Source organism: Chelonia mydas, chromosome 8, assembly GCF_015237465.2.
Source record: "Chelonia mydas isolate rCheMyd1 chromosome 8, rCheMyd1.pri.v2, whole genome shotgun sequence".
Taxonomy (NCBI): domain Eukaryota; kingdom Metazoa; phylum Chordata; order Testudines; family Cheloniidae; genus Chelonia; species Chelonia mydas.
Genome location: NC_057854.1, coordinates 71,891,129 through 71,918,918, shown reverse-complemented (window position 1 = coordinate 71,918,918; position 27,790 = coordinate 71,891,129). Strand labels below are relative to the sequence as shown.

Genomic DNA, 27,790 nt, shown 5'->3' with positions numbered 1-27,790 from the left:
AAAAAATATACAGATAAATTTCAAAATGATGTCCTACAAAAGTAAATTCTATACCAAATGTTCACTGATTTTTTTTAAACAATATTTTAAAGAGAAAATATCCCATGTTCTGTGAGTACAATCTTTAAACTTGAAGATAATTGCAATTATAAATATGTTACTTCAATGTAAGACAGTCAAATATGAAGTTGTAGTAGCATATATTTTTTACAATTCCATATATTTTTCTGCAAAATAGTTAATAATAATGTTCTGAACTGCATCATCTGCAAAAGGAAAAACAATTAATCAGAAACTCATAGTACAAGATTCTGAAATTTTGTTATAATATGCTATCTTCTCCCTAAGTTATGTATCTTTTAGTAGATGAGCCAGTTCCTGAGGAGCAATGACCACCTGCCATTCCCGCTGAAGTTGATGGGAGTAGCAATTACTTAGCACTTTTAAGGATTATTTATTTATTAATTTATTTACTTGAATTGTAAACTTTTGGGGGCAGGGACTTTTTATTCTGTGTTTGTACAGAGTGACTAGCACAGTGGGGCCCTGGTTTATAATTAGGAGCTCATAGACACTACAGTAATACAAATAATAAATAACAATTATAGTAGTAATATTTATGTGTATTGTGGTAGCATCTAGAGGCCAGGAGCCCACTGTGCTAGGCATGATACAAACATGGAACAAAGAGACTGTCCCTGCCCTGAAGAGATATGTATAAGGATGTCTTCGATAGAGGTCCACTAGAAAGATCATTATCGACTTAATCCCACAAACTGTTGAGCTTCTCTGTCTCTCCTATGAAATCAAATAGTTTTCTATTCTTGTTTCTTTGGGTCTTTCACACATCAATAGAGGAGATAAAAAAATAAAAAATAATAGAAAAGTGATTGCAGAATCACAGAAATTGGCATGGGGACTCAGAGATAAGTGTATCATCTGAAACTACTTAACTTTTTTTAATTTGGGTATATTTCAGGTTTAGTATCTTTTATAATATTTTAATAAACCATTCCTTCTGTAGCTATCTTAATCACATACTGATGTGCATTTGAAAGATGTAAAGTTAAGTGCCACACAGTCTTTAGGGCATGTGATACTGTGTGATCATTAAGTTTTGACTGGTTTATAGCAAGGCTTCTACAGATAGTCAATAATATTTTGAATTTGTATAAAATATTTCTAATTGCTGTGCTTTATTTCAAAATCTGATGTTATCATTTAAGACAAAAAACTACAGCTACAAAAACTGTTTGTTCTCTGCTCCATATTACACCTATTTTAATTAACAAATTGGAATATTAACAAAAAAGGCAGTTCTTTTGGACAACTTGAACTTTGAATAGTTGCTAATCTTTGGGGCTGTGTTGCAAAAGCTGTTTGTTTTTTTGTTTTTGTTTTGTTTAGTGCTGGTCTGCTCCAGGCAGCATGCCTTACGGTTTTATTTTATTAGAAAGTACACCCTTTCATTTGCTGCTATTCTGATGTCACCGGATTCTATTCACTATTGGCAACAGGGAGATTATAGAATGAGATGACAAGAGCACTGACTGTCACAAAGTCAAAATGAATTTTATGCCTGTTAAAGAAAATAATCTTGCATTATTTCAAGTTTCTGTTGTTTTGGTGTGCCAGTGTCACACACATGGGAACTGAGAAGTCAGATTAACCATGGAGACCTCAGGTTTAGGCCTTTGATTCTTTCCATACCCCCAGCTTGCCTGTCACGCTCACGCATCCATGGTAGCACTGTGAAGAGGAAGTGTTCCATTCAGTAAAGCTGCAGTGCCGCCTCCGCTATGGTGCTTTGTGAGAGCACATCAGAGGGGAGAAGATTGGTGGAGGAAGGTGGGATGGGAAGGACAATGGGGGAAGGAATGGAGAGAGTGAATGTGAGGGAGGATGAAAAGAAAAGATATTGTGATGAGGAGGGAAAAAGCAAGAAGAAAAGGAAGACAGAAAAGGGAAACAGAAGGACATGGAATAGACAGAAGGGGTAACATTTTTGACAGTTATCCTCTGGAACAAACTCAACACGACTCTCACAGCACAACTCAATGTTTTACCACAATGCTATTGTAGTGCATCAAAATATCAGGTTGTGATGCAACATGACAAACTCATAATAAAGTCACTGCGGGTAACAGCCCCTTTGTAACTAAGACAATCATACCAGTGCAGATGGCAACCCTAGGAGTAAGTAGGGGAAAGAGATCATGGGGCAGGAGATAAATGGAGAAAAGAAGGTAGGGAGCTCCGGGCTGGGGATGAGGGATTCGGAGTGCAGGAGGTGGATCAGAGACCGTACCCCCTCCCACACCCCAACCCTTTGCCTCAACCCGGAGCCCCCTCCCATATTCCTAACCTCTCGGTCCCAGCCTGGAGCACCCTCCTACACCCGCAGTCAGAGCCCTCACACACACCCCGCACCCCAACCTCCTGCCTCAGCCCAGAGCTCCATCCCATGCTCCGAATCCCTTGGCATCACCCCCCAGCCCAGAGCCCCCTCCTGCATCCCAAACCCCTCATCTCTGGCCCCACCCCAGAGCCCACACCCCAGTTGGAGCCCTCACCCCCTCCCGCACCCAGCCCCCTGCGCCAGCCCGGTGAAAATGAATGAGTGAGTGAGATTGGGGAGAACGAGCGACAGAAGCGGGGGGGATGGAGTGAGCAGGGGGTGGGGCCTCATTGAAGGGTGGGGTCTGGGCAGGGCCTCAGAGGAGGGGCGGAGCAACTGTGTTCGGTTTTTGTGAGTAGAAAGTTGGCAACCCTATCTTAAAGAAATGGAGGTTCAGGTGATCTTTTACCTCCTAGAGGAGGAGAGCAAAGGCGAAACAAGATTATGATGATCAACAGATGGCTGAGGTAATGGTTCTGCAATGAGGGCTCTGTTTGACCACTCTGAAGCATTCTTGGACAGAGGACTGTTCTCATGGGATGGACTCTACCTGAGTAGGGGGAGAAATAGACCTCTGGGATGGAGGTGACACAACTGACTAAAAGAGCTTTAAACTAGAAATTCAGCGGAGATGGTTGGGAGATGCTTATGTAATTTCCAATCCAGATTTTGATATTGACAGGGATGGGGGAGAATCAAGTAAAAGAGGATAGAGCAATGGAGAATGGACAACAAGAGGAAAGATAATACCACTGACAGTAACAGTCAGGTAGGTAATGCTGTCAGTAAAATGACTGTACCTAATCAGATGAGGAATCTGGGTGAAGCCAAGAAGAAGGAATTAAAATGTCTGTGCACCTATGGAAAGAATCTTGGTAGCACAATGAAGGAACTAGAACTACTGGTGCAGGAAGTGAAACCAGATATTCTACGGATAACAGAAACTGGTGGAAGAGTTGTCATGACTGGAATATAAATATTGAAGAGTACGTGCTGTTTAGGAAAGATAGAAATATAGGGGAAGGTGTTGCAGTAGCATTATATATTAATGATGAGGTAGATTTTAAAAAATTAGAAGTGATGGAATGGATAAAACTGAATATGTGTGGGCCAAAATCACTTTGGGGAAGAAAGGCAACAGATGCTTGATTCAGATAGCACTTGGAAATTGTTGCACCGCCAATATCTGATTTGGATATGGTTCGAGACCTCTTTAATATTTGTAATGAAATCAATACTATTGGGAATTGTGTGATTATGGGAGACTTTAATTTCCCAGATATAGATTGGACAAAAAGTGCTACTAATAATGGTAGGGCTCAGATATTCCTGGATATTGTAGCAAACTGATTTCTTTACCAAATAGTCACCACACCAACAAGAGGCGGTGTCATTTTAGGTTTAGTATTGGTAAAGTAAGAAGGACCTCATAGAAGAACTAGTTGTAGAGGACAATCTTGGTTTGAATGATCATGAGTTAATTCATCTTAAACTCAATGGAAGAATAAACAAAAAAGGTCTGCAATTAGGTTCCTTGATTTCAAAAGGGCAAACTTTAAAAAATTAAGGGTATTAGGGATGTAGACTGGACTGAAGAAGTCAAGAATCTTCATGTGGAGGAAGCTTGGAATTACTTTAAAGTTAAAGTTGCAGAAGCTAGCTGAAGACTACATTCCAAGCAAGAGGAAACAGTTTGTAGGGCAGGGTTACAGACTAAACTGCAATCTGAACAAGCATCTCAAACAGGTGATTAAGAGAAAGCAGAAAACATACAAAGAATGAAAGAAGGGATGGATCAGCAAGGAACGCCACCTCTTAGAGGTCAGAAAGTGTAGGGGAAAAAGTGAGAACTGCCAAAAGCCAAGCAAAGTTGGACCTTGCAAAGGAAATTAAAACCACTAGTAAAAGATTCTTTAGTCATATAAATAAAAAGAAAACAAGGAAAGAAGTGGAACCGCTATACACTGAGGATGGGGTAGATATTAAAGATAACCTAGGTGTAGCCCAACACCTAAATGAATACTTTGCCAGTTTTCAATAAGGGTAATGAAGAGCTTGGGGCAAATGGCAGGGTGGCCAATGGGAACAAGGATATGAAGTAGAAATTACCATATCCAAGGTGGAAGCCAAACTCAAAACAGGTTAATGGACCAAATTGGGGGGCCCAGATAACCTCCATCCAAGAATATTAAAGGAACTGGCACATGAAATTGCACGCCTAATAGCAGGGATTTTTAATGAACCATCAATTCAGAGGGTGTACTCTATGACTGGAGAATTGCAAATAAAATATGTTTTAAAAAGGGAAAAAAAGTGATCCAGGAAACTACAGGTCTATCAGTTTCATCTTAGCTGTATGCTAGGTCTTAGAACAAATTGTGAAAGAGTTATTAAAGACACAATGGTAAATGGTAATTGGGATAAAATACAGCATGGTTTTTCAAAAGGTAAATCGTGCCAGGTCAGCCTGATCTCTTTGAGGAGATAACTGATTTTCTAGACAAAGGAAATGCAGTAGACCTAATCTACCTGGACTTCAGTAAAGCATTTGATATAGTTCCATTATAAATTATTAGTTAAGTTGGAGAAGATAGGAATTAATATAAAAATCACAAGATGGATACAGAGCTAGTTAAAGTGACAACTGCAGAGGGTCATGCTGAAAGGTGAACTGTCTGGCTGAAGGGATGATACTAGTGGAGTTCCTCAAGGATCAGTCTTGGGACCGATGTTATTTAACATTTTCATTAATGACCTTGGCACAAAAAATGGGAATATGCTAATAAAATTTGTGGATGATACAAAGTTGGGAGGCATTGCCAGTATGGAGGAGGACTAGAATATCATACAAAGACATTTGGACTACCTTAAAAACTGGAGTAATAAAAATGGGATGAAATTTAGTAGTACAAAGTGCAAGGTCATGCACTTAGGGACTAACAACAAGAATTTTTGCTATAAACTGGGGATAATCAGTTGGATGCAATAAAGGAAGAGAAAGATCTGATGTATTGGTAAATCACAGGATGACTATAAGCCACAAATGTGATGCAGCCATAGCTAATGCAGTCCTAGGATGCATCAGGCAAAGCATTTCCAGTAGAGGTAGGAAAGTATTCTTACCATTATACAAAGCACTGATGAGACCTCATCTGGAATACTGTGTGCAGTTCTGGTTTCCCATGTTTTAGAAAGTTGAATTCAAACAGGACCAGGTGCAGAGAAGGGCTACTACTAGGATGATCAGAGGAATGGAGAATCTACGTTATGAGAGGAGACTTAAGGAGCTTGGCCTAACAAACAAGGGATGAGGGGAGACACCATTGCCCTCTATAAATATGTCAGATATACCAGGGTGGGAGAGGAGTTACTTAAGTTAAGCACCAGTGCTTAAGAACAAATGGATATAAACTGGCCATCAATAAGTTTAGACTTGAAATGAGACCACTGAAGGAGTGAAGTTCTGGAACAGCTTTCCAAGGGGAGTAGTGGGGGCAAAAAACCTAACTTGTTTTAAGCCTTTTATTGGCAAATATTTCCAATGTCTGGTGAGGGCACACTAGAGGGGGAGGACTCTGAGTTCCCAGGTGTCTACCTGGTGGGTCTTGCCCGTATGTTCAGGGTCTCACTGGTTGCCATATTTGGGGTCAGGAATAAATTTCCTCCCAGAGCAGATTGGCAGAGATCCTGGGGGGTTTTCGCCTTCCTCTGCAGCATGTGGCATGGGTCACTTGCTATTTGAACTAGAATAAATGGTGGATTCTCTGTAACTTGAAGTATTTACATCAAGATTTGAGGCTTTCATTAACTCAGCCAAAAGGCCTGTTGTAGGAGTCGATGGGTGAAGTTCTGTGGCCTGCAGGAGTTCAGACTAGATGACCATGATTGTCCCTTCTGGCCTTAAAATCTATGAGTCTGTGAGTCTATGAAGGGGTGATGCTCAGACAGAGAAAAAGGTTAGGGACCAAGAGTACATCTTGCCAGAAACAGCACTTTTGGTCACTTACTGACAGGAAGCATTGATACCAGAAAAATGATTTCAGGCAATGGGAGGTGGCAGAAGCACAGGAGAGCCCCACTTGTCTGATCAAAGATGATAAATCAAGGGAGGGGAGGCGGAAAAATGCAGTGAAGAAGGAACAAAGTAATGAATAGTGTAGCTTCTTTGGACACTGAAATGCTTATCGAATTACTATGTAGCACCATACATATACATGGTGTAGGTGAGTGGTTCTCAACCAGGGGTATGTCGACCCCTGGGAGTATGCAGAGGTCTTCTGGGGAACATCAGCTCATCTAAATATTTGCCTAGTTTTACACCAGGCTACAAAGTCAGTACAAACTAAAATTTCATACAGACAGTGACTTGTTTATACTGCCCTATACACTGAAATGTAAGTATAATATTTATATTCTAAATTACTTATTTGATAATTATACGGTAAAAATTAGAAAGTAAGCAGTTTTTCAGTAATAGTGTGCTGTGACACTTCTGTATTTTTATGTCTCATTTTATAAGCAAGTAGTTTTTAAGTGAGGTGAAATTTGGGTGTACGCAAAATAAACCAGACTTCTGAAACGGGGACAGTAGTCTAGAAAGGTTGAGAGCCACTGGTCTAGGTGAGCTGTGCTGAAAACATAAGATTAATATTCTACAGACCTTGTAGCCTAAAGTCTGACTTGGTAGAGCACAGAATGGGATCATGTCATGAAGCATTCAGGCCTATGGAACTGGATAATTTTTAGACTTTTGGTGAAGAGAAGAAACTTGGCAACCATTAACTGGGAGTCTATCCCAAGCATAAGGGCCATATTAAAAAAGGCATGAAGGTTGGATTTTTTTCTACAGAAGTATTTTTTTAAGGCCTCCCCCTTTTTTTCTTCTCCTCATTCCCTCTGCTGCCTCCACCAACATGGGATTTACAACCAATATCAAATTCAGCTCCTTCCCATGCCATCTCTTCTTCCTTTGTCCCTTGGTTTATCTGGATCAACTGCTGCTGTGATATTAGCTGCCCATAGTTACCTGCCAGAGATTTATGAGTGGACTCCACTGGGGGCTAAGCAGCTTCTAAACTATGAGTGTGGTTCTCTTCTCATTTACACCAGTGTAACTCCATTGGCTTCATTGGAGTTACTTCGGATCCACACCATTGTGACAGGAGACTCAGGTTCTACCTTTTATGTGCTTTTCCATCCTCATGAAATTTCTGCCTGCATGCCCTACTGATTTTTGGGAAGTGGTTTCTGCTGCTGACAATGAGACCCAGGAACTCTATTTAGGCATACAACAAATTCTGACTCTGTGAACTACAGCACCCCACTCATTATAAGCTCTTGTTTTTTATTTGTATGATAGTTTATTGAAAAAATTCTCTCTAGAATGAAACTTCTCATTCTTGTTCTTGGACCAAAAGTAATTTTGCATATTGTGTGGAAAGCTGGGTAAAATTCTGTTAGATTGTTTCTCAGTAAGATGAACATAAAAAAAGAGTTTCTCATAACTGGAGCCATTTTCAAATGCAGTTGAATGATTCACAAATGCCTTACTTTTGAACACAGCAAACTTGATATAGATTTAACCATCCCTGAGGAGCAGTGCCTCAGAGGTAGAGAATTTTGGTTCTGAAATAACAAAGCTGTAAGTCTTTGAAAAATGTGTACTGCGAATGCATAGAATGATTTTCCACTAATGACCCAATCTTTCCCACTGTCTTTAATGGGAATTGCAGGTGATCATATGAGAGCAGAATTTGGCCCTAAATATTTAACGTGTATAGTGCCCCACTGAAAATCACTTTCAGCTGGGAGAAGGATCTAGAGGCTGGAAGTAAATCCAATCTCTGATGCCCTTGCTGTATTCTAGCTCTGTAACTCCTGAATGACAGGATAAGGGCTATCCTGACAGTCTACAACTTCCAGGAAGTAGAATCCTGATCTGAAAAGCCTTCTCCCTAGTCGTAGGGCCCACAGACAACCTGAATAGCTGTCAGCTCTGACAATGACAGTTACAGTCTTAACTGTCACTTCAAAGCCTTCCAGAATTCTGAAGACCACTTCTTTATCTAGAAAGAAGGCAGCCTTCACAGCTTTGAGGAGGGGAAGGAGTATGGTGAAGGAAATGTTGAGGGTTTGATGGTCTTCTGCTGAATAATGTAGATGGGCTGCTCTCTGTTGGAATAGTGAAGAAAAATTATCTTAGCACTTCTGTAGTGTGTTTCTTCCTGGAAGTACTTTATGATTCCACCATGCAGTCCTTATTCAGGTAAAACTCATACAGACTTCAATGGATGTTTGGCCTCCTTAATGCCTGTAAAGATGGGCCTGTAAACAAGGAAAATAGCTTGTTTTCTGTCCTGAGACTAATGGTACTGTATAAAGAGGCAGAATAGGGAAAGTGGAGTATGAGGTTTTTGATTTACCTATGTCACATAGTTTGAGGGAAGAGCATACAAAGCAACATAGGAGTAGGGAATATGGAGGGAGGAAAAAACAAGATTTTACATACAGAACCCTTAATAAAGAATAACAACTTAAAAAGTGATTTTAAAATTTGTTGTTTGAGACTTAATTATGCAGTGTATAGGATAAGGGCACAAAAACAGACATAGTAAAATCTGTGGAAGCAGCAACATAGCATCTTCCAGTAGCTCAGACACACATTACCCAATTCCAGTATAAGTATTTTGGGACCGTAAATGATCACAAATGTGAATACCAGCATTTATGACAAGGATCAGAATGAGGCTACAGGACCCTGCAAATTACTTTATTAAAGGCAATGGCTATTCTCCAAATCCTGTTGATGAATTTGGCACTATCTGAATGTCTCTTTAGGGTGGGATACCCTGAATGTTGTGTGTGTGTGTGTTTAAAGGGAGGGATTAAATTATTGTTTTTATTACAAAATATATTCCTAGTATAAGAACTGTGCAGATGATGGAAATTCCATTTTTCAAAGAATTTTGAATTTTAGCTTCATTTTGAATAGGAACAAAACCTGAAAATTTCATAATTCTCCATGAAAGAAAATTTTTTTAAAAAAGTTGTTTAGATCAGAATGTTTAATTTTGACAAAATGGTTTTGTTTGGATGTTGACTTTTTAAATATAATACAAATGTAGTGGGGTGGTCACCCCGTTCTGGTTAGGAAGGGGTTAAAAGCAGCCTGGGGAGGCTGGTTGGGTAAACAGTCACAGGTGTGGCCACACCCAACTAGGGTCCAGCTGACCCTGATAAAAGGGCAGATTGAGGGAGTGAGAGAAGACTCTTGCTCTAGCTGAGAAGTAGAGAGGACTAGGCGAGCAAGCAGGGTACCTGAGACAGCAGTACTGGGGAAGGGCAGGCAGAGCTGGGGACCCCCCAGGCTGAGGCCTTGCTAAAGGCCAGGGGAGGTACTAGGGCTACAGGGAGGCAGGTGGGGCTGGAAAGGAAGCAAGTCCAAACCCCCTTGCTGATAATGAGTGACCACTTCAGACAGCAGTTTGCCCCTGAGGGAAGGGGCTAGATGAGGCCTGGTAGTGGGTCACTGGGGCATAGTGGTCTTAGAAGATTGGGGTTCCTGGGAAGGGGAGAACCAGAGTGTCGGGGCACTGCTGTAGGGCAGCCCCCCAAAGTAAGGGGCACTGGAGTCTGGGAGGGATGTGGGGCCTGAAGTGCTATAAGTGGTGGAGATCAGGAGGAAACAAGCATTGGTAGGAAGACATCAGTCAGCAGGAGGAGCTCCAAAGCTGGAACTGAGTTAATTCCTGGATGACCAGCAGGAGGTGCTGGTGGTGAGTGCCTGCCATGCTACAACAAAATAAAAAAACAATATTTTATTCCAACTATGTTGAAATGGGAAGTTGTCAGACCTTTCCTCCCTAGTTTTTTCTGTTAAATGAAATTTCTGCAAAATCAATATGGTTTTGTAAAGTGTTTCCATTTTGACAGAACTACATTTTCAATTGAGTTTTTCTGACCAGCTCTGTTTAGTATATACCAATCCATTATTTACATCTTTTTATTATAAAATATTTCTTTATGAATATTTACATCTTCCTTTGGATCTCTAAACTAGTTGGAATATGCTTTGGAACAAAACATTTTGATTTTTTTGTTTTTAACCAACTTTTTGTTTTGAATTTTGTATTTTATATATTCTATTAGAACATTAAAAGGTTAAAGTCAAAATGAAATATTTCAACTGATATGGAACAATTTTTTTAAAAAATTTCTTTTGTGGAGAATTTCAAAATTTGAGTTTTTTGTTCCAATTTGAAATGAAGCCAAATTTAAAAAAAATCTCAATCCTTAGTGAAATGGAATTTCCATACTTCACACACAACAAACCTATATGCTTATAACTGTTTCCATTGTTTTTCCTCTGTTTATAATATGAATATTACTATAGAAGCTGAGTTTCCAACACCAGAGTTATGAACCGACCAGTGAACCCCACACATCATTTGGAACCAGATACACACAATCAGACAGCAGTAGAGACCTCCACCCCCCCGCCCCCAGCCAATACAATACAGTACTGTTAAATGTAAACTAATTTAAAAAAAATAAAGGGAATCAGCATTTTCCCACTGCATAGTACAGTTTCAAAGCTGTATTAAGTCAATGTTCAGTTGTAAGGTTTTGAAAGAACAACCATAACGTTTTACTCAGAGTTACCAACATTTCAGAGTCATGAATGATCTCTATTCATGAGGTGAGCGTAACTCTGAGGCTCTACTGTAAAACTGCAGGGTTGGGATCTATCTACAGTATTTACTCATGCAGCATTCTATTTGACTTCAGTTATAACTCTGAGTAAGTCCTGCAGGATTGGCCCTAAAATGAAACCACTTCTATTCCTGTAATCTTGTGGAGAAAGTCCAAGGGTAATATTGCTAATGCACCTGTTCCTTTGGATGAGCTGGCGCTTTGTTTTATGGTATTTTTCAGACTGTAGTGAGGCATGCATGAATGTACATCTAGACCGCAGACAATAAAATCAGCAAATGATTTCTTCTAGACAATGAGAATATTCAGCTATATAAACTGTACGTTGACAAGTATAGTGGGCCAAATTCTGTTGGTAACTTAGTCTGACATATATGGTGTGTGAATGATCTAATGTTGCTGTCTGCCCCTAAACTATAAAATCTGTGTAGATCCGGGTCTTTTTCAATCAGAATTTATTTCCATACCAACATAGCCATAGGTGGAATTTGGTATGGTGCATTTATTTCTACATTGATGTGCGTTAAGGAAGAAACTTTGGGCAGATTTTAGAAGTTCCTATTGTTGTGTTTCTCTCTGGTATTCGTGAGAAAGACATGATACTGAACTAGATGGAGCGCTGGTCTGATCCACTATGTCTATTCCTAGGTACAGTAATTACTTAACCAAGTGCCGGAGTTGAGATCTGGATAGGCACATACTATGAGCTGCGCCTATTTTTGCTCTATTACATATTTCTTGTAGATCACGTTTATTTTGATCGTTGTCTCTTTAGGTAGCTTTTGCATTTATTTTAATGCAATGGTACAATTGAGACTTCAGAAAATCAAGGCTGAGTTTCTTTAGAATATCCCGTGTGTGTGTTTGTTTATACATACACACACTTTGTCCTGCACGGAAGATACTAAATTGTTTGCTGTGGAACCTATAACTTCAGCTGTGTCTGACTGCTTTGTAGTTAAAATCTCGAACGTTAATTCTTGTGCTGTCCTAGTCACTCCACACCCCCTGTTAATATCTCGTATCGTAGCAGCCCTTAAAACCAAACATCAGACATTCGTTACTTCGTGCCTAGGGTCTCGAAATCTCAGAACGGTGGAGACTGGGAGCCAACTGGGAAGGCCCCCCACATCCTAGCAGCAGGGGGCTCTGCGGGTGGGCGAGGAGGCAGTCACCCCGACTTGCCCCCCCAAATCCTGAATCCCATCTCCACGGGATCCCATCTCGATCCGCCTACCTCCCCCAGACCCCATCCCCACCGGGCACCGTGTGCGTGCGGAGGCCGCTAGCTCCACCTCAGCGCACCCAGCCCGGGCACTTACAGGCAGCAGCATCCCTCGCAGGTGGCGGAGGCTCGGCCCCTTTAAGGCCGAGGCTGCCGTAACCCGATCCCGCAGTGAGTGGCTTGTCGGAGGAGCCCTCGGAGCTGTCGCCACCCGCTGCCCCCGGAGCATCCTGCGTGTGGCAAGCAGCGAAGGGCTCTCCCGGCAGGGATGGGGGAGGTGCTACGGCCACACTAGCCCCCGCCTGCCCTCCCACCGCAGGTAGGGGTGCGCGGGGCTCGGGTGGGGCAGTGCCCGCAGCCTTCCGGAGGGAGCGCCGGCTGCTGGCCACAGGGAAACGTCCGGCCCGCCTCGGGTGGGGGCGGGGCACGGCACCCTGGGGCCGTGGAACCGGGAGCGGCCGGGCGCCCCGCTCCGTGTGAGGGGCAGGCGGCGGGCAGGTTCCCATTAAGCCTCTCCCCCTGCCTGCCGGGAGCAAGGGCTCGGGGCAGTGTATCAGGGGGTCTGGGGTGAACGGGACAGGGGGCGGGGGGTTCTGCCCCAGCAGGGCGAGGGTTAATGGGGAAACGGGGGCGGCTGTGCAGCCCCGGGAGGGAGCGGGTCAGTAGGAATGGTGGCGCGGGGGAGGGGAGGCTGTGTAGTCCTAGCAGGGAGAGGGGAAATGAAAGCTGGAGTTGGGGAAGACAGCTGGTACTGCAGCTCCAGGTTTTGCCCACTAGAACCGCGGGGTTGCTGTCAAATTGCATCAAGTCCTGTCTCTACAATATGCTACCGCTATAATGCTGTGAAACTGGTCCAGCCTCTCTGAAATGCTGCACTGAAGAAACTAATGCTTTTAAAGGGACACTTTCAGATTCAAAATACTGTTTTAAAATCCGATGTCCTCATTTCCCTACTTAGATTGTTTGTTGTTTAAACTGAACTTTGTAAATACTAATGGAATGTTAACTTTTGGTGTGTCTGAATATCTGTCCTCTTGGACAAAGAAATAATACTAGTAATTACATTTTATTTCCAGTTTGTTTACTGTCTGGCTTTCGTCTGCTAGCTAGTATCGCAATGTTTGATTGTTGAACATTGCAAATGTTCGCATCTCAACAAATTACAAAATTAGGTTTAATTGATTTATTTTCTTCTCCCTTCTCCTCCACCCATCTAATACTCTGAAACTGAAATTTCAGGAAATGTTTTATTAATCTTTCTGATCTTTAGAAATTTATCTTCCTGAACTAACAGTACCCATATGTTTTTTTTTGTTTGTTTTTTAAATTAGAGAGGAAAAGTGGGAATTTTTTTTTAAAATAGCTCTCTTTCCTACTAAAGACTCTTGATGTATCTGAAAGCTTTGAAGAAAAAAGCTTTTTTGATAAGTGATATAATTTGCAAAACGTAATTCACCTTACAGTTTGTTTTTTGGTAGGGGAATATGACTAATCTCTGCAGTTTCAGAGCAGGTACAAAACACATTGCTTTTGTTTAACCATTTTAGTTGTTTTATTTGAATACAAGTTGTCATTAGGAATGAATGACTGAGTTATAAGAGGAAGGAGGCTGCTTGTGCTGTGGGCAATCTGTATTTATCATTTAGAGCTATGCAAATAACTACTTTTGTTTTGTTTTTTGCTTTTTTTCTAATTCAGCTGTGGAACTGAAAATGTCAGACTTTGTTTAGGGTCCTACAAATCTTTCATTTGACTCAAAATGAAATGTTTAGTTTAGGGGTTTTTTTAATTGAACCAAACTTTTGAAAGGAAAAGCAATTTCAAATTAGAAAAGTGAAACATTTTGTTTCAAAAATGTTGATGCAAAGCATTTAGCTTTTTCAGTGTTTTTATTCAAAACAATTTGGTGAATTCAACATGAATTTGAAAAATGTTTCAGTTGAGCCAAATATGCATTTTTCACTAGGGAAAAAAAGTTTGGAAAAATTTTATCCAGTCTGTTGTCACTTGTCCAGCTATTATGATGATTGAAGCAAGACAGTTTATAAAATAAAATGTTCATAGGACTGAAAGGGACCTTGAGAGGTCATCTAGTCCAGTGGCTCTCAACCTTTTCAGATTACTGTACCTCTTTCAGGAGTCTGATTTGTCTTGCATACCCCAAAGCTTCCCCTCACTTAAAAACTACTTGCTTACAAAATCAGACCTAAAAAGACACAGGTGTCACAGCACACTATTACAGAAAATTGCGTACATTCTCATTTTTATCATATCCATAGGAATATAAATATTATATTTACATTTCAGTGTATCGTGTATAGAGAAGTATAAACAAGTCATTGTCTCTATGAAATTTTAGTTTGTATTAACTTTGCTAGTGCTTTCTATGTATCCTGTTGTAAAACTAGGCAAATACCTAGATGAGTTGATGTACCCCCCTGGAAGACCTCTCTGTACCCCTGGGGTACACAGATCCCTGGTTGAGAACCACTGATCTAGTCCAGTCCCCTGTACTCATGGCAGGACTAAGTACTCTCTAGACCATCCCTGACAGGCATTTGTCTAACCTGCTCTTTGTGGAATCTCCATCATGGGAGATTTTTATCTCCCTAGGCAATTTATTCCAGTGCTTAACTACTCTGACTATTAGGAAGTTTGTTCCTGATGTCCAACCTAAACTACCCTTGCTGTAATTTAAGCCCATTGCTTCTTGTTCTACCCTCACAGGTTAAAGAGAACAATTTTTCTCCTTCCTCCTTCTAACAACCTTTTATACTGTTACCAGGTCCCCTCTCAGTCTTCTCTTCTCCAGACTAACCAAACCCAATTTTTTCAGTCTTCCCTTATAGGTCATGTTTTCTAGATCTTTAGTCAGGGCTTTGGAGCGGAGCCCAGAGCTGGAGCGTGTAGCAGCTCCGGAGCAGTGGAGCTGCAGGTTTTTGCCTGGAGCTGGAGCGGAGCCAGAGCACAGCTCGAAAGCCCTGCCTTTAATTATTTTTGTTGCTCTTCTCTGGACTTTCTCCAATTTGTCCACATCTTTCCTAAAATGTGGCACCCAGAAGTGGACACAATATTCCAGCTGAGGCCTAATCAGCATGGAGTAGAGTGAAAGAATTACTTCTCATATCTTACAACACTCCTATGAATACATTCCAGAATGTTTTGTTTTTTTGCAACAGAGTTACACTGTTGTCTCATCTTGTGATCCACTATGACCCCCCAGATCCCTTTTTGCAATATTCCTTCCTAGGCTCTCATTTCCCATTTTGTATGTATGCAACTGATTGCTTCTTAAGTGGAAGCATTACATCAGATAATTAGTGTAGAATGACATACTGTTCAGAATCACTAACAGCATCATCATGGAGCTATTAGATAAGGAGGTGTAGATCTCCTATCTTTTGTGCAGGTCAATTGTGTTCTGAGCATGCCTACCAGATAGGCAGGGGAACACCTAGTTTGTAAATTGTGCCAGGGCTTAGGAGTGAGTTAGGTGCTGAGTAGCTTGGTGTCACCAGGACTTAGGCAGCTTTGCACATGAGCACAGGCAGAAATTTAGGCACTGAGTGGACTTCACTAGTGGGGAAAATTTAGGTGCCTACAGGATTAGATGGTAGCTAAGTGGTGGATGCCTGTTGCACTTGTTGGATTTAAGCACCTATGTCCTCTTTGTCAATATAATCCTCTGTGTTTAAAAAGCCATGTTTAGTAAAAGTTACTAAATTAAACAAGACACACAATTAGGGCTAACTTAACCCCCTCACTTAAAAGATTAAATTTTTGCTCATATGAATATTTTTATGGTTGAACTGGTCTGTCTATGAAATTACGTACACACTCAACTCCTTTATTTTATTTGAGTTAAAATCCAACACTGTTTTCCGCTTGCTCAAGTGGAATTCCAAGTTAGCTCCTAGATTTTAATTTCAGTATGTACAAAAGTCTTTTGGGAGAACCTATGTAAAACTAGCTCTTGAACTCAGTCTGGCAAAATTGTCATGAATGTTTACCAGACCAAGAATAAAACTTACTTGCTTGCCCCTTTCTATAATAATGGTTGTACCGAGACAGGAATTTCTTGCCCATTTAAAAAAAAAAAAGTCTGAGGAGAACTTTGCACAGTTAAATGCTTCGTGGCTTTCTAACAGACCAGACTGTAGCCATAGGGAAACAAAATTTTCTTGTAGGTGCATGTTTTAGCAACTGTATGTGGCCTGATTTTTTTCCAGTGGTGGTGTTTACCTATGATTTCTATTAAAATCAGCAGGAGCTCTGGATGGCTAATACCTGTGAGAATCATGCTACAGAATGGGGGGGAGTGGGGAATTGGAGGCAGGGGTAGAATTCCTTCTAGAGACTGTTTTGAAAGAGGGTTTATTTTGTAGACATCTTAGATATCCTCTCTTGCAATGAATGTTTGTTTCAAGATATTACATATAAGTAGATAGCACCAGACATGCATATAAAATCAAGCAAATCCCTGGTGCTACAGAAAGTAAGTAAGCAAAAATGGATTTTCTCCATTAATAAGTGTAACATCAATATTTGTACAAAACACAGCATAAATAGTTGGGAGTATATTATTACATACATGAGATCAATAGGAATGGGACCTGCAGAACTATTTGTTGTAATGTACTAGTTGAAAGAGTGAAGAAGCTATTGTAAATGTACAGTGTGTTTGCTGCTTTTCTCTGGAAAACTGGCTTCCGCAGGTAATTCAGCTTCTTTATTTCATGTACGTTAGGAGTTAAATTGTTTCACTTTTTCTCTTGGGTATTAATTCTTCAAAACTGAGCTCTGGAACCTTGATGTTCTGCACAGACAAACTTGCATGTCCTTAAGCTCACAAGTTCATCAAACAAATACTTCAGTATGAAATTGTCCATACTTCGTCCTTTGCCCGATGGTATAGACCTTTTTTGGAGAGGGAGGTAGTTGTCAGCAAATCCACTCAGCTTTTCCTGATTGTTTAAAAAAAACCCAACAAACTTTGAATATTTTGTTTCAATAGGAAAATTTGAGCATGTGGCTACCTGGATTTTGTTCAGACTTAGCTTGTTGATGTTGTCAGAGACTAAGAAAAAAATGGTTCTGTAGTGCTCAACCAATTTTTTAAAAAGTGCATAGTATGACTTGCTGTTTTGGTTTCTGCTTTATCTAAGACTTAGATGGGGGCTGTTGAATGTACCATAAACACTACTGATTTTTTTCCTGTTCAATAGAATTTAAAGTGTGTGTTAAAAAATTGCCACAAAATATACATTTTTCAATAGATTCAAAGACTTGCCAATGTTATGAAGTGCTTTACATTAATTAAAAGTTTTGATCAACCCTTCTGATCACTCTAGAACAGAGACTTTCAGACTGTGGAGCCTTGTCACCTGGACTGGGGGCACACATGGGACATAAATCTCCAAACAGGCACATTTTAAAAAAAGTTTGGAAACCTCTGTTCTAGGAAGTTTTAGGATCTTGTAAAAGAGTAGATGATGATGTTTTCCCAGAAGCCACAATGCTCTTTGGGGAAATTACCATAGGGCTGGGAGAGACTGACCTTAATAATACATTGTAGGTATACACCAGCTTGCAAATACTTAATTAGGCCTCATAACCACTCTATGAAGTAAGCAAATATCTAGTGCTTGAAAAATTCACTCCCCTGGGATGAGTAGGAAATTTTCTTGAGTGTCTAACTTTTGGAGAATCTAAGCTTCAATTTAAAATAAAATCAAATCCTACAGCCATTATGCTGAGCTGAAAACTCTCGACCAGAATCTTTAGAGTTTTATTTCTCCTTTTCAGAACCCCATGGGTAACAGTGAAACTGACAATGAGATAAATTTTTACTCTCTGGCTTCCTGAGGAAAGCTCTGAGCAGTAGCTTAGGTAACCACTTGAAACTATTCACTACGGGGGAGGACCCAAAATGGAGGCTGGGAAGAGGATGAATAGTGGATTGAGTCATACACCCACCCCCTTTGCAGCAGCTAGGATTCTGGAGTATAGAAGGACAGTGATTCTCCACCAACTTTCACAGCACATGGGGAGCTTCGGGGGGTGGTGAGAGAGAGCCAACTTCTGACTTGCAGCAGCAAAAGGTGCTGAAAAGGTTCACATTCATCAGGTAGAAGGCAATGAAAGTTAGGCACCCTCCTGTTTTGCACCTCAGTTTTGTTTTGTCCCCTAGACAGTGTAGACAAGCATCTCATATATGACTTTGGCTAGTAGGTTTAGTCCTTTATTACGGTGGTTCTCAAACTTTTGTACTGGTGACCCCCTTTACACAGGAAGCCTCTGAGTGTGACCCCTCCCTTTATAAATTAAACACTTTTTTTATACTGAAATTTATGATAAATGCTGGAGGCAAAGCAGAGTTTGGGAGTGGAAGGTGCAGCTAGTGACCCCATGTGGGGTCACAACCCCCAGTTTGAGAACCCTTGCTCTATTAAGTGTCTGTACAAACCCTATATATGTTAGGGTGGGTATGCATGCAAGGTTGTGTGTTGAAGGCTGGCGATGGATGTGAATTAGAGATTTCTGCATGGAGAAGTGGAACAGAAAAGCAGTGACAAAATGTAGGAGAGATGAGAAATTTTAAAGGAAAGAATGAAGGATACAAGACAGTGAAGGTACAGCAAAAGCAAGGAAGTAGTAGTAAGTGCCTGTTCATTAATATTTGAAAAGTACATTGTCATTAGTATTCATAAAATAACTTATTCCAAAAATGTGGTTTTTTGTATTTGACCAACAATGTAGATGGTGACTATATTACTTGAACACCAGTGAAAATGCACTGAATAATAGAAAAATATATTTTCTGCTACTCTACCAGCCCTAGTAGTAAATTACATATTTTAAAATGTGTGAATGGAAAGTTGATTGGCAGTGTTACAATTAAATACAGTACACAACTGTTTAATTTCTATATATTGTAGAGGATATGACTTTGGGTGTATCACTCTGGAGGAGCATGGTGGGACAGGGTATATGGGGTGGGGGGGGGGTCATGCTAAGATGTCAGGTGAATTTTTCTAGTCCTGTAAATGTTATCACCCATTTTCCAGGTGGAGTAATTGAGACAGATTAAATGATTGTCGTGTGACCCCCCCCACCCCCAAGACCTCTCACCAAGTCAACCGCAGAAGCAGGATTAGAACATAGGGCCACATTTTCAGCTGGTGAAAACTGTTATAGCTCCTTTTACTTTGAAGGCTCTGTGCCCAGGTACACCAACTGAAGATCTGGCCCCAGGCATCTCAACGATTAGACCCACATTTATACCACAGGATCTAAGTGCATTCCAGGCACTTAACTTTTCCGAGCCTCTATTTCTTCATTTGCAAAATGGGGATAATGGCACTAATCTTGCCGGGTACTGAGGCTTAATTCATTAATATCTGTAAATGTTTGAGCAGTGGTGCTATCTAAGAGCAATTTTTAATGTACTAGTTATACAACCTTTTGGCGTGGCGCAATCCCCAGAGAAATGACAGCAAGTGCAAGTTCATTTAAACAAAACAAAGGGTCTCTTTAGCACTGGAAAAGAGTAAACAGGCAACTAGTGTTGCTGTTGCATGCATGCATTTTTTTTCTCCAAAAACACACAACCTGACTTACTCACAAATTACTTCATGAGCCATTTCCATTTGGGAGAAGTTACATACTTTGGGGTGCTGTCTGCATGCAAATATGCTCCCTTACACTGCAAGTACAGTAACTGTTACAATAGAGGGTACCACATAGGAAAAACCATCTCTGAGATAAGGTTATTCTAATAAAGGCTAAATTAAGTTTGAGGAAAATTTGCTTCATAATATTTTGAAATGATAGTCAACATATTTGAATTAGAAATAAACAAATAGGATTATTTGTGTCTCATTTGAGAGCGAACAGGCATTTGGGCACCACTGTTCTAACTGTGGGGTGCATCCCCTTAGGCAGCTTGGAGAAATATCCAGGGGGTGGGGAGGGAGCACCACTCTGGTCCTGGTCCTGCCCCCATCCCCATCCGCAGCTCGGGCTCCCAGCCATGGCCCTGCTCCCAGCCACAGATCCAGCTGCAGCTCTGGCCTTGGCTCACAGCTTTGCTCCTGACCACAGCTCCCAAGGGGGAAGCTCAGACAGGTTCCATTATGGGTAAGGGGCGGGGGGGCTCAATGGAAAAAGTTTGGGGATCACTACATTAGAACATTGGGAAGTCTCTATCACTGGGGCACTCCACTTTAAAATCAACTGCTCATAGCTTCAGAATTACTGAACCAATTTCCTTCACATTTTTACTTGTTTTGTACATCATGGAGTACATCTACACTTCAAGCTGGGAATCAGACTCCCCCCTCTGAGACATACCTTTGATAGGTCTGTAGCCTCTGCACCACAATGGGCTAGTTGCCCTTAATATGTGCCTACTGTCTTGGATAGATATGTTGGGTGAGTAACCCCTCCTGTTGCTTGCACAGCTATGGCTACTCGCTATTTTTAGCTCACTAGCTCGATCGGAGTTAGGACAGATGTGTCCTCAAGATGGGAATCACACCCCAGTTTGAAGTGTAGATGTAGTGGTGCAACAGCACCACTAAAGGTTGTCATGATTTCTGTATAAAGTTTGACTTTTTGAAGTCTTCCAAAATCAACATGCTCAGTTGGATTCCTTTGAAATTTGGTGTGCCTTAGGAGGATGCAGAGTAAGAATAGTGATCCAAATATGGGGTCACTTGATCTAGGGGTTGTGGAGATATAAACAGCCAAAATTGCCATTTTTCAAAAAAGTTTCTAGGTGAGTATTTTTGTGCAGAGCTAGAGATCTGGGGGTCAAAATGTCTGTTGAATTTTACCCAAGGTAGCACATGACACCCACTAAATCTTTGGGTTACCCAAATTGAGAACAATATTTAAGAATGTACTTTTTTTTTATAGTGCACATGCACAAATACAGGAAAAAAAGCTAGAGTGCTTCTCTTCTCACCATTTTATGTGCTTTAAAGCTTGACTCCTGTAAGCGCTGTAAAATCCAAGCGATTGCTTTAAAATTTGGTGTGCCTTGGGGTGCAGGGTATCATTAGTGATCCAAGTATGGGGTCATTTGGGTTCCTGAGTTAAAGGCATGCCCCCCCCCAAAGTTTTCCTCCTTCTGCCTTGTGTTGTACTGTTAAACTGAAAGGCACTAATGACTGGATGAGATCAAACTATTGCTGTGATCTAGGTCAAAATGGTCTCGGTTGGTTAGTGTGTGTGGTTTTTTTAAACCCAGGGCAGTGCATGGCACTCACTAAGTCTCTGGGGGATCCACCTGTGAATGGTTTTTAAAGAATTTTTTCACTTGCACAGATGTGCAGTCTGGAAGGATTACAGTGCAAATGCTCCAGTAAAGAAAAAAAACGAGAGGGTTTCTACACAGCCATTTCATGCTTACCTTGGAAGTACAAGGGAATGTGCCAATGCAATTTCCCCCTGGTGAACAACCTGCCACTGATGTTTCTAGTTCACGCCTTTGTATAGCTGTGCAATAAAGGCTTAACAACTCATGCGGCTTGCTGCAAGTTGTCTATTATGATATGTGTTTTTATTTTGTGGGGAGGTTGACTGTGAAGACAGCAGAATAGTCTAACCAAAATTTTTGTTATGTTAGGTGGGGAAAAGCCAGAGACAAACATCTGTGTATGATGGACAAAAGAATGGGGACAGGGAGAGGAGTTGTGGCTGTGGAGGAGGGCAGGAAATGAGGATGGGTGGTAGGCAAGCCTTGAACTGGTTGTTTGGGAAAACCTGTATTTTACTAGCCCCGGGGAGGGGCAGGGTCAAGGGCAGCAAGTGGCTACTTTCTGATCTTGGGGCAGATCTGTGTGGGGGGGTTTTTTGTTTTTCCTCTCCAAGACACATAGCATGGAAGTTTGGAACTGAAGCACAGGCACCTGGACCTCTGAGGGGGAATAAATGTGTGTGCTGCAGGCTTCCTACTGCATAGATTCTGGGTGATTCCTGGATCATGATGTTGCAGAAGTTTGAATGAGAGCAAGGAGTACACCATAACAGGGGATTGCTGATTTGGGTGGAGAGAGGTGGCTTGTGTTGGCATCAAGTCTTGCCCACTCTATAGCATCTAACTGGTGATGAAGAGGTGGTGATCTGTTGGACACTGTGGTGCTTTACTTGGATGTAAATGATCTGGATCATATTCCTGGTGTACACGTCGGACAAAGTATGAAAGAAGATTTGGACCACATCAGAGATTGGTGTCTGAGAGCTGTGAAAGTTTTTTCTCTATCTGAGCATCTGACTAATGACTACAGGGGCAATGTGAAAGCTAGTAGTAAGTGTTGGAAGAACATTAATTGGGAAATTGGAGGGTTCATGGATGACTGGAAAATGTGTACTGTTTGCCATAGAAACATTACAAGCTCTGTTGCCTCACTGTTTCTTGGAGATAGGGTACATCCGTTGGACAGGGATCAGAGGATCTATTTCTCAGACATAAGGTTTTTGTTCCAAAATACGGACAATTTTATCTCTTGTGTGGCAGATCCAGCACTTCACCTTCCAATCATTCTGAAACATGACCAGGAATACCAGTCCACTATAACACGTGTCCTTCCCTCCAGGACTCCATGTGAGTCATGTTATTGGGGGTAGAGGTTAGAGGTGGGAAGTAACAGCAATAGAAATGTTTGGATATCAGGGAGTATCCCTGCTTGTTTGTGAGGGCCTGGGTGCAGTAGTGGGAGGGGGGCCAGGTTGGAGGGGGAAATGCAGTGAATGGGTCAGTGGTATGGTTGTGGATGTGTCAAAGCAGGGCTGGTGGGGCCTTTGTGACTGGGGTGGTTAGGCCTTGCTGGCTTGATATGTACAACTGCCTAAATGACTATTAATTCCTACCAACAACTTATCTTTGCCTGTTCAAAAAGCTAAAATTCTTTGTCAATAAACTACGTTAATGCAGAGTGAAGATTACTTGGTAGTATGTCATATCCTTGCAGAATGCTGAGTTGAGCAAAACTCAAATTTCTGAAAAACATGAAATGTACAGTTAAGGTGCCCATGCAACCTTAACTCTGCTGTCTTTTAGCAGTGTACCAATATACTCCGTTAATAACTTTATTCTGCGAACCCCACAGTTTCTCTTCCCCTCTTTTTTACAACACATTCACTCTCACCCACAGGATTCCATCTAACACTATTAAAGGTTTGTTTAAAAGTTGTCTATGCCACCTTCCCTCTACTCTCTTTGAGCAATACCTCATGCTGGCCTGTGGCACTATAAAATTCAGGAGGTTCCAGATCTTGGCATAGGCTCACACACTTGGTCAACTCCCCAGAAAGAATACCACACATGTACAATTTAAGAATCGCTTCACAGCCTTTTATACCTCTTACACAGGATAACATCTCAACCTACACTCTACTTAACCATCATAAGAATCATTTCATATTCCACCTCACTGCTGACAATACCTCTTGTAATAACCTACATAATTCTGCATAGAAATTATTCATACTGCCTGCTGAAGTATGCACCTCTTCCCAGTCGTCGCATGAAGGAGCAAGATACAGATCTCTTCATACATGATCACAGCTCTGTCACGCACCTCAAAGTATTTCACACATTTAGCAAACAGGCCCAACTACTGCTTCCACCAGTTAGTGTATGTACACCTAACACACTGACTGCAGCTGGAGTGTATGCAAATAATTCCAATTGGCTATTGCCAGCTCCAGGGGAACAGAGGGAAGGTGGTGTGGGCATTTTCTCCCCCCCTTTCTATTTTAAAAAAAAGACTCCTAGGACATTCTAGAAAAAGATGCTGACTGTTAGACCATTATTACCATGTGTGAAATATTAGTCAAAGTCTTGGTTAAGCAGCTGTGTTTTAATTAGATTTAAGGTCTTCAAAATACACTTAAAAGCTATTTCTATACACTGGTCTCTTAAGACAGTTTAAGAATATTGCCTTTGAAAGTATTTAAATCCTTTAATTACTATGAGTTATCCTGTTTTTTGTTTGGCTTCTCTTGTGAAAGGGTTGGATTATTTTTGGGATACAGGAATGTAAATGGAGTTCAGTATAGAACATCTAGTTGAGTGTGTGTGTGTGTTTTCTTCTCCCTCCCCCTTCTCCCCCTCCCCCATGGTGTATGGGAATTTAGTTTTGCAAATCCCTGTAACTTCTATTGAAGTCAAATGGTTAAATCCCCGAGAATGGTTCTGAAATAATAGTTTCATAACTGGAGCCTTTGTCTGCAATGTCTGTCTAGAAAATATCTAAGAATGTCCAAAAAATTGTTTGCACTTCTTCCCCACCTCTCCTCCCCTTTCCCCTCTGTGTTCAGTCTGCACCTTTCACTCTTTAATAGGGCAACTCAAATGGCTGCTTAATATATCACTGTTTTACATCTGAAGGTGGTTGTGTTCTGTGTAGCACTACATTTTATTTTTGTTTCTACTTAAAATACTATCTTGGAGGCTGAAAATTCTTTTTGCAGCTACTTAAACAAAATAGTTTAATCAATGTCTGGACTGAGACAATAATTCTGCCATTCCAATTAACAGGCTGAAGAATAATGGCTACCTTCAACACACTGATTACTGGCATTGCTGTTGCCAGTTTTACCATATTTCAGCTTCTGTTCCATGTTCTAAGTTCTTGGGCATCAACAAGAATAACTCCTGCTTTTAATAATCTCAACCAAAAAAGGAAGATTGAATGGAATTCAAGGTAAAGTGTTTAAAACTAAATACAAATGATGAATTGATTCCGAAATTTAGCAGTTTTTAAGCTCCCAAATATATAACCGCATATAACTGAGGATGTAAAGTATGAAAATACATGTTAAACCAAAAATTTCTATAGCACCTGACAGATTCTGAATTCAGGATTCTGGGTTTGTTTGAACAGATGACATTACAAATGCTCCTGTAGATCATAAACGCCTTTTAAAAGAATACAGGATGAAGTTTGAATGAAAAGTTTAAAAAGCAATGAAAGGCTAAGGTGAGAAGCAATATTTAATGAATTTCTAGAATGTTTCTTCATTGTAATGCAGTTTAGAAAAGGGAAGAGACTGGAAGGTCTCTTTTTCTCTCCCCCCCGCATCTCCCAAAACATATGAGAAGATCTAAGCAAAATTTCCTCCCTTTTACTGTAAATGCTGGATTACATCTGGCTTTAAGGAGTTCAGAGAAGGAATGTGTATGTAAGAGATCATCTTTCTTCCTTTGAATAGTGTCCATCTTATGGGTACTCTGCTTCACGTGCATGTAACCCTTCTGCCTGTCAGTGTTGGCAGCAACAAGGGCCGGGTTTAGTATCTAGGGGTTCCTTTTAAATAACACAATGCAAAACAGGCTCAAGCCCCCACCCAATGACCTGGGACAATTACATACCACACACACACACCGCCCTCCCCCCGGGCGCCTCTAAGAGGCAATACTTTCCCTCTCGCAAGCACAGAGTCTGAGTGTAGCAAAAGCCTTTTAATAAAGGAGGGAAACAATGTCCATTATGTTGGGGAAACACCACAAACAGGATTCATAACACAAACCATGTGCAAAAGACCCACTCCCAAGTAAGTTTGGAAGCGTCCTTTTCCCCTCAGGGTCTTAAGTCCAGCGACCCAAAAGTCACCCCACCCACAGTTTCTGTCCTTGGTCAGTGCAGTTCCCAGAGTTCAGAAGCTCATCAGCAGAGTTCACCTCCCAGCCTGGGTGGAAGTAGGGGGAGGTATGGGGGCACCTTACATGCTCCACTCCTTGGGTCGACAACCAATTGCCACACCTCTCCATGGGATTCTGCTGCAGTCTTCACTACCAGCTGCCTTGCTGGCTGCTCACCAATATGTCTTCAGCCCCCTCCCTCACACTTAACAGCTGAAATCACTGAGAGCTATGTTAGTAGGGGAGCCTCAGTGCTGGTGCACTCAACCACTAGTTCAAAGTAGGTCTAATGTTTATACCTAGGTATCAGTGATTTCAGCCCTGCAGCATGTAACAAGACTTCTTATGGAGTCAAAATTAGCTCTGTTACACAGTGGAGAGAGGAGGGGGTCAAAGAGGTGTTTGGGGCCCACACTACCAGGTACAAATACCTATCGCCAGCCTCTCTCAATTCACTGGGCTTTGGAACCCATGTCCCTTGCCTAGTGAGTGCTACTTAGTTGAGGGTGAGTCCCTCCATCATAAAATGCCAAGTACAGTTCTACTATCCTTGATTCACATAACCAGGATAACACTTTATTACTCCTGCCCCTATAACGAAGACTGAGGATCGCACAGCAGCCAAAACAACCATTTGAGCAAGCAGTCCCATCATGCTAGGCAGAGTGGGTGTGCCCTGGCAAACGAGATCAGCCCCTGAAGTCCTTTTCTGCAGCTCACCACCAGATGTCAGGGTAGAGCTCATTCTGACTCTGCTTACATGCACATATGCCTTCGATTGGAAATTTCCATTCGACTTGTACATGCACCCTACACGGCCTCATGCTCCGCACTGAGGCTACATCAAGCTGGACAGGTGAATCGCCCTTAGTTCCTTTTCATCCACCTTAGCCTGAGATGGAGCTCTAGCATGTCCACCTTGAGTGTGCCTCATTTATTAAAATTTTATTGTTGTCTTAGCTTAGTATAGCTGTTTAGTTTAGTTTTTACATTTTTTTTCTCCTTTCCTGGGGAGGGCATGTCCACCTCTTTTTAAATGGTGCCTCACTTGTCAGTAGGCCATCCCGGATAGCAATGACCACTCCAAGTGTGTTCACTGACTGGAAGACTTGCATGTCCCACTGGAGCATAACTTCTGTTTAGCCCTTACATTCAGGGTGAGGAAGAACTGAAAGATCAAGCTGAGGCTTATGATGGCATGTTCTCTTTTCTCTGCTTCAGAGGCAGGTCAGGAGACTTCCCCCTCCAGTACATCGGTCTTCAGACACATCCAGTGTCCTGTCAACCTCAGTTCATCACTCCCCCAGAAAAGGGAAGGCTTCTGAGACCTCCAGAAGCCCCAGGAAGAGGAACTCCAACTCACCTTGCAGGGAGTCTCTTCCTAAAAGATCTCGATCTCCCACTGGGTCAATGGTCTCAGGATCATCAACCTCTCTGCCCAGTACCATTCAGGCTACCCTGGCAGTACCAGTGGAGCCAGGAAACTCCATAGCTCTTTTAAGAGCAAACTCAGCTCCAAGCAAGCTTAGTACCATCTGGGCATGTCAGAGATGGCAAGGAGAGACATTCCTCCAGCTGGTACTACTGTACACAACCCTACCTCCTGTACTGCCCCATGACAGGTCCCTTGGTATGCTGTAAGTTGAAGCATCTGCCTCTGTCTGTGTCCTTGTCAGAGCAATCCAAACCCTTGGTACTGTCCACTTAGAGAGCAATCATCGCATTGGTACCAATGCTTTATTTGGTACCTCAAAAAGTTAAGTACTTGAAGGAGTTGACTGTAGCAGAGGAACAGGAGTTGCTG

The 27,790-nt window shown here is 41.5% G+C and overlaps 1 protein-coding gene across 4 annotated transcripts in view; it reads left to right on the top strand.

Annotated features, from left to right (window-relative positions):
• Positions 1–9,572: 9,572 nt before the first annotated feature.
• TLCD4 (TLC domain containing 4) overlaps positions 9,573–27,790 on the top strand; it is a 53,563-nt gene continuing 35,345 nt past the window's right edge. Inside the window, exons 1-3 of one of the 4 annotated variants that reach the window (XM_043521481.1) lie at positions 9,573–9,583; positions 9,699–10,173; positions 24,883–25,048. In XM_043521481.1, the coding sequence (XP_043377416.1) occupies positions 24,894–25,048 (155 nt within the window). In that variant the 5' untranslated portion in view covers positions 9,573–9,583; positions 9,699–10,173; positions 24,883–24,893. Of the gene's footprint in view, positions 9,584–9,698; positions 10,174–12,258; positions 12,655–20,641; positions 20,769–24,882; positions 25,049–27,790 lie in introns of those variants that run through there. The other 3 variants (XM_043521483.1, XM_037906968.2, XM_043521482.1) reach the window with 3 other exon arrangements.